The 10,402-nt window shown below is 43.8% G+C and overlaps 1 protein-coding gene across 1 annotated transcript; it reads left to right on the forward strand.

Moving 5' to 3' along the window:
- Positions 1-4,709: 4,709 nt before the first annotated feature.
- RRAD (RRAD, Ras related glycolysis inhibitor and calcium channel regulator) lies at positions 4,710-8,483 on the forward strand. Its single transcript, XM_062586565.1, has 5 exons — positions 4,710-4,860; positions 4,941-5,312; positions 5,406-5,479; positions 5,949-6,153; positions 7,577-8,483. Exons 2-5 carry the CDS (start codon positions 4,958-4,960, stop codon positions 7,852-7,854), a joined length of 912 nt encoding a protein of 303 aa, XP_062442549.1. The 5' UTR covers positions 4,710-4,860; positions 4,941-4,957; the 3' UTR covers positions 7,855-8,483.
- Positions 8,484-10,402: the final 1,919 nt, after the last annotated feature.

A 10,402-nucleotide genomic window follows, 5' to 3' on the forward strand; every position in this document is an offset into this window, starting at 1 on the left:
CTCCCGTTTCTGTGGCAGCAATGCTTCATGCAACTTGGCAATACCAGACTTTTGTGGATATCTCTGAAATCTGTGTAGAAATAACTTCACCCACATAATAGTTGATTAATTAGACTTGAAGCAGTGCAGAGGAGTTGAAAAGTAATAAGAGGAGAAACCCACAGCTTCCAGCATAGAGCCAAGCTGAGGATAATACTTGCTCACAAGCCTCTCTGGTGTTAATCCAGTCTTTGAGCTGGACTTATTTTGGACTTATTATGTCTATAGTTCCTAATCAAAGGTGAAACAATGCCAAGATAGGACACCAGCAAAACAAAACCCAAAATTCAATGATAATATTAATTTGATGTAAAAAATACAAATGCTATTTATAATTTGGTATTTGACCTTAAGCAAACACTGATACAGTGGAATCACATCCAGTTACTTAAACCTAGAACTTCTGCACTTCTATTTAAAAATTCAAAGAAGAGTTCAGGTGTTACGTAATACATGCTTAATTATCACTGCATCCCTTGCAAAGTCAGTGCTTGTTATTTAAATCATGAAATGCATTCTGCACCTAATATAGCATACAGAAACTCAGGCATAAACTTAATTCCCCTAGCACCTGAAAAAATGGAATCAAGCTATATGTGTAGCTTAAAAAGTATTCGTGCCAACAGAGTGCACTAAGAGTGAACACTGATACTCCTCAAAAGCTAGAGGAACACTGCAAGGAACAAAAGGAGGCAGAGAAGAAGAAAGGAAAGGGATGACAGAAAAAAGAAACTGAGCCTGCTAGAACAAAACAGTACAAAGAAAAGGCACCTGAGGTGGAAAGCAATTGAAATAAGGAAAATGAAAATGATATGAAAATGAAATTAGACTGGAAAAAAAACTTACAATCCTTTTTTTTAGAGCTTTGTGCTCAATTCCCCATTATGGAGTACATAAACCTTCCTTTTATTTTAAGTCTCGTTAAACTCATCTATGAGATACACAAGAGACACACTACAGATGCTGTGTAGCCAAACAAAGTGAAACTTTTGGATTTATTCACAAATAGGAGGTATGGTGATTCCCCCAGGATCCCAGAAAACCCTTGTGTGTTAGGACATGGTTGACTTGGGTACCTGGGACCAAAGATGTTCCAGTGACTCCAGCCTCAGCAGAATTTGCTGGTTACTTTTGTCAGGCCTTGCTCCCTCATGCAGCGAGGATTTGGATTGCTCAGTAGCCCTGGGCTGCAGCTCTACTGCTGGTTATATGATGTAGCCACTGCAGGAGACACCTGCGGCTCAGGAACTGCAGCTGCTACCACTGCTGTAGAGATAACTCTGGTTCACTGACTTACTGATCTGCCATGCAGGCTGGAGTGGACTTTTGCCTCCAAAACTGACAGACTCCAGATCTAGCTTCATGTAGAAATCAGCAAAATTATGAAATTTCCTGTTTCCAATTCAATATGTAAGAATGGTATATTAGGGTTGCTAAAAATATGAAGTCTGCAGTATGTGACTAAAACACTAATTTAATTAAAACAAACCTTAGAGCAGTAGAAGCTAGAACAATGAATATTAAAAACAGAAATAACAGGACATTAAAACCTTATTTTAAAGAGAAATAAATTAGTAATACATCTGTTAAAAGCCCTGTCCAGTAGGAGAGGAAATAGAGGGCAGGTGAAAAAGGAGAGGGTCTGAAAACCCTTTAGCAGAACTAGATCAGCATTTCAGGTTTGGGTGATCTCATATGCATCCCACGGAAATCATCAGGTGCCACAGTAATGTCTACATAAATACATACTAATAATGAATAGCAAACGGAATTATATTGTATGTGAAGAAGCATGCTATCGGTCTCAAATGATTAACCTGAAGTATCTGCTAATTCCTTCCAACTTCACAAAACAGCTGCACCTATAAAGATCAAAGGAGATAAATTACCTACACAACCCCCGTGATCCCTCCCTTCCCCTGGTTCCAGGCACAAATCCTGCGGCAGATGGGAAACAGACCCAACTGCCTTGGCACAAGGCTCCTCTGTAAAACTTGCAGTCATCCCTCTAAGCACAAGCAGATCCCCAGGGACCTAATCCAAGGCCATCTCACTTTCTGCGAAAGGACAACTCACAGAAGCCAGTGCCAGATCCCTCAGAGCCTGGGATTACCAGGTCTCAGAAATCCCCAGTGCTTGTTTTATGTTGTACTCTCCAAACTACACGACTGCTGTCCCTAACAATCCTTCCAGTCTGAGAAAGAGCCCCACATCTGTTTCTACAACAGGAATCAGACAGTAAGCTTGTGAACTAAACTTTGCAAGGAGTTGTAAATCATATTTTTGGGACCAAGGAAAACATACTTTCACTCTGTAAGTTCTTTAAATTTATATGCACATGGTAATATTCTGTAACCATTAATTCATTAATTGTATCTGTGGCTGGCACAAAACAAATATTTGCCATACAGTCCTGATTCTTTCATCTGATTGCATCAGGTCGTTTTTATTTTCAGTCACTCTTACTGCTGAAGCAATGTTCTCTCAAGGTTTTTATTTAGCAGTTTTTTATATAAGCTTTTCCTGATTTTATTTTGGCTAGTGATGGCTCAACATTTATATTATTAAAATATTCATGATTTTCATCAGCAAAAGACCTAGAATAAAATATGGCTTTTTAATGTCCTGTTTCCAAAACTCCCTGCCATTTTTAGCTTGGTTCCAATTGGTACTGCTACATGAGGTATAAAAGTAGCACAATACGTATGGTTCTAATGCTTCTCAGGTTTCCCTTCCTTTCTGTCTATCACCAAAAAAAAAGGATAAAAAAGAAAAGCTTACCTGTCAACTTCTATATTTTGCCCTTAAACACAATAAAGGCATGTAAGAAAGACTGGTCTAAAGACTCACAAACCCTCTCAGAATGTTTTGGGGTGAGATTTTCAGGCATTTTTATAAAGCCACCTGAAGACAAACCATTTCTGCAAGTGTATTTACATACTTAACTGCATGTAACTACAGATTAACCACAGTGCTTTTCCTACCCAGCTTATCCAAGTAAAGTAACCCATTGCATACTTAAAACATTAACTATAATCTATTCGAATATGATTTAAAATGTTAGCTGTAGTTTTGTAATTCAGTTCATTTAACTGAAGCACTCACCACCAAACTGACTATTCAAACTGACAAGGCTATTTTGGTTGCTATTTTGTGAGACAGGCAGAGAGAACTTGCTGCAAGCAATTGGCGATCTTTAACTGCCACAGTAATACTTGAAACTGCAGTTACCAGGGCAAGGGGGCCAAAAACCACCCCAAGAGCATGGACCAGACAATTACAATTAGCTCAGAAAATGACAAAATATTCACTGATTTTATTTCATAGGAAAAACATGAATTCCCACCGGTTCTTTAATATCTTTAAGGTATTTTTCATGTTTACCTCTGTCTCATTTGAGCCTCAAAAGTGTAACATGTTACAAGAGTAAAAGACGTTTCTGAGCCGGTATGTCATGCTTTATTGGCTAAGCAACCCCATAACCCAGTTCCACAGATTCTTTTCTCTCCCTTGCTTTATTCCTATTTCCATCACTTCGTTTGCATCACTTCCCTATCCATCCGTTGCTTTCTTTAGCCTTGTTTCTGCATTTGATTTATAAACCCTTAAGCTTGCATGAATTTGATGGCAACGGTCCCTATAGAGAGTCACAGGGATTTTCCTGTACTGATCAGGCTGTAATCGTTTCAGAGCGGGAACGGGGGTTGTTCTGCCTGTAAAATGCCTAGCATTTGGTTGCTAAGTAAATAATAAACTGTATACACGATGCTTGGATGAGCCATTCAGAGTACAAGGATAGATATCTGGTTAGTCGTTTCTCCACTTGATCACACGGTAATGACTGTGTCACTCAAAAGATAAAACTTTCACAGTCTCGTTGAGCGGCTCGGGCAAAATCAAGTGAAGAATTTGACCTTTATTTTTTATTTAGGCCTCCTAGACCACAAACGGCACACGTGTGCACACAGGCAACACTCTGTAGTCTGTGTGTGCAACACTTAATACAGGCACTAAGCAGCTCCCAGACATCAAGCAATGCGAACGCTAAGCAATGCAAGTTATTATTCGTAGCACTACTGCACACATCAGTAATGAACCTAACCCTAACGCACTGCGGACACGCTGGCCTACTACGGGGCTCCCCGGGCGGAGGCGTGAAGGTAGCAAGGAGCGAGGCCCCGGGCAGAGCCAGCCCCACGGGCAGCGCCAGCCCCAGGGGCAGCTTGCTCGCGAGCAGCGCTGCCTACGGCTCCGCAGCCTCTCCGCACACCCCGCGCACGGGCGATCCCCCCTGAAACGCCCGGGTGTTTCGCACCGTTTGGGGGAGGCTGGGGCCGGCGGCCCGCGGGAAAAGCGCCGCGGAGCGGCGGCCTCTGCCCCGCGCCCCCACCGCCGCCGCCGCCGCCGCCGCCGGGGTTCCCCGCCGCCGGGACTCCCGGGGCCGCCGGGACTCCCCCCCGCCAGGACTCCCGGGGCCGCCGCCGCCGCCGCCGGGACTCCCGGGGCCGCCGCCGGGACTCCCGGGGCTCCCGGGCCGCGGCGGGCGGCGCTGCCCACGGCGGCGCTGGCGCGGCGCCGCCCGGCGCGCGTCACGGCGGGGCGGGGAGGCGGCGGCGGCGGCCGGGCCATAAATAGGAGCGCGGCGCAGCGCGGCGGCAGCGCTCGCTGGGAGCTGCGGCGGCAGCAGTAGCGAGCGGGCTACCAGCGGCGGGGCTCCCGCGCCCGAGGACTCCCGCTCTCCTCCGGGGACTCCCGCTCTCCTCCGCGCACGTCCCGTGCCGAGCCGAGCCAGCCGAGCCGTCCCTGCGCCGAGCACCCGAGGTAAGGCGCTGCTCCGCGGCGCGGCCGCGCGTGGGGTGCCCGGCACGGCGGGGTCTGACGCCTTCTCTCCCCGCCGACAGCCGCACCCGGCGCCCCCATGACTCTGAACCGCGGCGACAAGCTGCGCTACCTGGACAAGCGGCGCGGCAGCATGCCCTTCTCGGCGCACCAGCACCTGCACCGGCGGAGCATGCCGGTGGACGAGCGGGACCTGCGGGCGGCCCTGCCGCAGGGCGAGCTCGCCGGCCTGGTGCGCTGCACCTCGTACAGCCCCGGCGAGGCGCACCGCGAGAGCTGGGCCTCCGACTCCTCCGACTCCGTCATCTCCTCGGGCAGCGACTCCGACAGCAACCTCTACAAGGTGATCCTTCTGGGCGAGCACGGCGTCGGCAAGACCAGCCTGGCCCGCATCTTTGGCGGCATCGAGGATGGTGCGGACGCGGAGGAGGCTGGTGAGGGCAGGGGCGTGCGGTGGGGGCTCCGTGGGCAGCTGCAGCTGCCCAAGGGACGGGGGCTAACTCGGTCCCGAACATCCTCCCCTCTAGGAAACACATACGACAGGTCGATTGTGGTTGACGGAGAAGAAGCATCTCTCGTGGTGTTCGACATATGGGAGCAGGTACGTGCAGACATGAAGATTTTCTTTTGATTGGTTGGTAGTCCACTCTACCAATCTGGTGCACAGTTGTTCCATTTCTGTATATTTTTAATGTTATATATAGGGTTTGTTCTATGTTTATACTTGCAATTGACTTCTAGTTGGACAGGCAATTTCAAACCCTGAGGGTGACTCCTCATTGCCTTGAATAAGTGTGAGCAGCCTGAGAAATACTTGCCAGATGAGGGGTCTTGCTCTGATCTTTGCCAGACCTATTAGTATTTCTGGAAACAAGATAATTGTTTTGCAATATATGTTCAAATCAGGTCATTTTTAAGAACGCTTTGGGGAGGTTGCTTTATTTTTACTGACTCTTCATAGTAAAGCTAAGACAAATATCTTTAGGGTGCTTGCAATAATTAAATCATTAGTTAGATGTACTGTTTAATAAATTTGCAATACAATAAATATATTTTGCCTTCTGTTTTAGGATGATAGTCAATGGCTTCAGAATCACTGTATGAAGATGGGAGATGCTTATATTATTGTATACTCAGTGACAGACAAAGTTAGCTTTGAAAAGGCTTCTGAGTTAAGAATCCAGCTAAGAAGAGCAAGACAAACAGAAGATATTCCTATTATTCTTGTAGGCAATAAGAGTGACCTGGTCAGATCCCGGGAGGTCTCTGTTGATGGTAAGAGACACTACTTGTAAAGTAATACTTAAAATAGCACCAAAGGCTGCAGAGGGTCCTGATCTAATAGAACTGGTTCAGCTTTGATATAGAAGAAGGCATATTTGAGAAATCAAGCAAACATGTCCATGCTGAGGGACTTTATACAACAGGATAGAGATGGAGATGGTGGTAGAAGAGCATTTCTGGCTGTACAGAGTAATGCTCCTAACTGCAGTGCAAGGGAAAGAATGCCTCAGAGCTGCAGCTTTAGCATATTGCTCTGTGTACAATTTATTACAATTTATTATACTATTGGGGCAATATGAACTGAAAAGGCTTAATTAAATGTTACATATGCAGTAGCACTTACTAGTATCAAGATGTGATAGTCTCAGCTCTGTTTAAGGGACAGGAGGGCCATAGCATAAAACCCATCAAGCTAGCTGGCAGCCTCTAAAGAGGCTGTACAATGGTCTTTCTACTAAAGCAGTTCCGGTACATTTGAGGTGAGCTAAAGGTACCAGGCTCACACAACTTGGAAATCTTTATGTACCTGTTCTACAGCTGTGGTCAGTCAGAGCTTTCTCAGCTAGTGCATTTCTGAACTAGAGCACAGTAAACAGTCCCAACAGCACAGCATTAATTTCACTTAAACTTGAGTGTTTCCTTTACTGGGAAGAGTACTATGAAATATCAGTACCTTGATGCAAGAACAGCTGCAGTCTGGTTCTGCTGTGTCCCCTGTGTTAAATGTCCAGTAGTGTAAACAGGGAACTGATCAGAGCTCATCAGGAGATTGTTTTCAGGTTGGCAGTGCATGGTTGACCTGTCCTAGTGGTGATGCCATTGCTTTGCTCAGCTTTGTGACTTTGTCATTATTTACCACAAGCCAGATGTGGAAATTTGCAGTTCAGCAATGTTCCAGAGTTACATGCTTACCTCTGGAACATCAAGGACTGAGCATTTTCTATTCTGAATGCAGTTCTAACTAAATCCAGTGATCTACAACTTCATGACCCCTAGTGATCTGTTTAATGACTGGAGCTTTTGGACTGTTATTGCACTTCATTTGGAACTGTCTTGGAAATGGTACCTCACACTGTCTTTCCTATCAGAAAGCAAGTATGCATCTAAATCCCTCTCTTACAGCTGTTACAGATCTGAAATAATAGTGAGACACTCTGCCTATAGAGCTGCTGTTGCCTTATATTCAGAACTGATAGTCAAGTGACTTTTCTGACACCACCACAACAAAACCTTGAAAAGTAAAGGCTCAAAACCATCACTGCAAATATGAACCTTCCTATCATATAATAAAGCTCTCCTGTGGCATTAAAGGCACTCTCCTTACTTTTAAGTCAAATTTCAGTCTTCTCTGCGAGTCTAAATGAATAGAAAATGTCAGTTTCCACTCATCTCCCTGCTTTCTCTTTTGATCCAGAGGGCCGGGCCTGTGCTGTGGTATTTGACTGCAAGTTCATTGAGACCTCAGCTGCCCTTCACCATAATGTCAAGGACCTGTTTGAAGGTATTGTTCGGCAAATAAGACTGCGCAAAGACAGTAAAGAAGACAACGCTAGGAGAATGGCCAACACAAAAAGAAGAGAAAGCATAGGCAAAAAGGCAAAGCGATTCCTTGGGAGAATTGTAGCAAAGAACAATAAGAAGATGGCTTTCAAAGCAAAATCAAAATCTTGTCATGACTTATCTGTGCTTTAGAAGCTTTCAGCAAAGCCAGATGTTGCACGTGGCTGCTGAATAAGCATTTGACTGTTTTGAGAAGCATATGGATGATCCTCATGGTGATGAAACGAATGACTATCCATTGAGACTTTAATGCCTTAAGGTGCGCAAGCAAGACTGGAAGTTGCATTACAGTATCTGCTTCATTGATACATGGTTTAAGTTTCAATATGTGCAAGTAAATGAACTAGCAAGTGGCTTCACGTGCCCACACTTTCATATATTGTGTACATATATTTTATGTCCTCTTGTCCTGTGGATACCAGAGATACAAAGATGAGAAAGGATGATGATAAAATGAATTATCACCACAAACTTTTCTCATTTGCAGAGTAAAACTTGAAAAATGTACGCAGGCTCGTACACTCTTTTTAGTATAAAGTAAGCAATGTTAAACTTTTTAAAATGGGGGGGTAGGAGGAGTAGATCCATATTAGAATGGGAGAAAGCAAATTATATATATAGTTACATACAGAATAAATACCATTTTATGAAGTTAATTTGCACTTCCATTAGCTGTTATTCAATTAATTTGTTACTTGTTTACAGGTGGATTTTATAATAAAGTATTATTTCCTGTTATAATAAACTGTGCTTTTCTCATAGCATGGATAAAAGAGCAATATTTTTATACTGGCCTTTTTTCACAGTACAGAAAGTTACAGTCCTCAACTGAGCGATGCAAACTTACACACGATAAACTTCTGGAATGGAATGAACCAGGAATACTCTGTCCATTCCTTTTTAGATAGCTTTCTAGAGGTAGACCCTACTTCTTTACCTTTATGAATATTCTACTATGACAACTTGTGTTGGGAAGCAGAGCAGGATCTGAACCTTTTTTACTGTTTGTCTTCAGCTGGTGCTCAGCTCAGCTCTGGTGGGAACAGGCCTCTGTATAATGCCTTTAGTTAGATAGAAGTCTTATGTCTAGTTACATTGACAAATTGAAGCCTATAGTGTTTTACTAAAGTCTTCTCCTATCTTGAAGGTTTTGTGTTATAGTCAATAAGCAAATGACTTCCCTCCCCTTTTCTGGTGGTAATGTAATTCCCTCATCCATTCACAGGTCTGTAGATACATTTTAGTGTTTTCAAGATCAAACCAGCTTGGCAAAGCTGTTTGAAAGAAGTGGAGGTAGGGACTCCAGTACGTGTTGTGACCTTCAGTGCTATTACATTTTCCATATTTGTTTTGTGTTGTTAAAATTAATGCTTTTCCATAATTTTTCCCTGTTTGCTTTTCATGAAGTTAAAATGCTTAGCTAGCAATCATGTCTCAGTGAAACCCCTGGGCTTGCTACATTTGCTTTGTAAATTCCTCTTTGCGTAGGATACAATCTCTCAAATTCTTCCAGAAGCTCACTTCCCACTGTCAATAAAATATTGTCCTCCTGTGTCTCTCTCTGCTCTCCTCGGCCGAGTCTAGCTGTTAGGAGAGATTGTTCAAGATGCTAAGGAATGCTTTTTGCCTGTGGTTTTACAGTGGCTGATCTTTCCCATATAGCAGATCTATTGCATCATCTGTCATACCTTACAGCAGGCTTACATGAGCTTGAATAAACTCCACCAGGTTAGTCCAGTGCTTGGGCGCTTCTCAGGGAACAGCTAGTACCATGGGAAATGGCATCAGGTCTATGTAGGTAATGCTCTTTGCTTTGAGCCTATAGAATCAGTGATGTGCCGCTGGTGGGGCTGTTTGGTTAGAAGCACAGCTAATTCCTTTAGCATGTGTTGCTGTTACACAGGTCACATCACTTTTCTTATGAAGAGAGGTATTTTGTGCTCTAGGTGAAGTCTAAAATGAGTAATTCTGTCCCACTGCTAAAGCTTCCACTTAACCTGATGATACATCTTAATTGAATTGGGCTTTTTTCACCACTGTTGATTCACACTGTTGATAATAAGTTATTTTCAGTGGGAGATCTAACCACTGTCAGAGTATGGCACAAGGCATCCATTTACACTGAAGCTTTGACTGTTAAAAAAGCAATGCGCTGGTGCAGAAAAATCTGCAGCAAAAACGTCCAAATTCATGTGCCTAAATGTGGCACAAATCTATTCATGCTCATGCTAAAGCTAATGACTAACTACAATGTCATTCCTTGTGTGCTTGCAAAGCTTTTGTCTTTTTTTTGGCTGCTTGGTGCTTTCAGAATAGAGACCAGCAGAAGACTGGCATGTTTGATTTGATATGCAAGATTTAACTGCTGAATTCTGTCCATAATAAATACAAGGAATGTGATGAAAGCCCAGACTTTAAGATGCAGCTTTTCATGAAGTTCTGACTGTCACAAGGATGTGTCACTCTTGATGCTGCAACAGAAATGCAGCTGCAAAGCGTCTTCAAGGTCATGGTTAACAGCTGTGCTTTTGCATAGTCTGACCTACAAATCAGATGTTTTTCTGTATTCATGAATTCATAAGATTAGGTTTGGACAACTCTGAAGGCTGAAATATTCATGATGCGCTCTAGCACACTGCTAGAAGTTACTTTACACTGTGGAAAATAATTTGTGTTTTCA

Source organism: Rhea pennata, chromosome 13 (genome assembly GCF_028389875.1).
Source record: "Rhea pennata isolate bPtePen1 chromosome 13, bPtePen1.pri, whole genome shotgun sequence".
In the NCBI taxonomy this organism is placed as follows: Eukaryota; Metazoa; Chordata; class Aves; order Rheiformes; family Rheidae; genus Rhea; species Rhea pennata.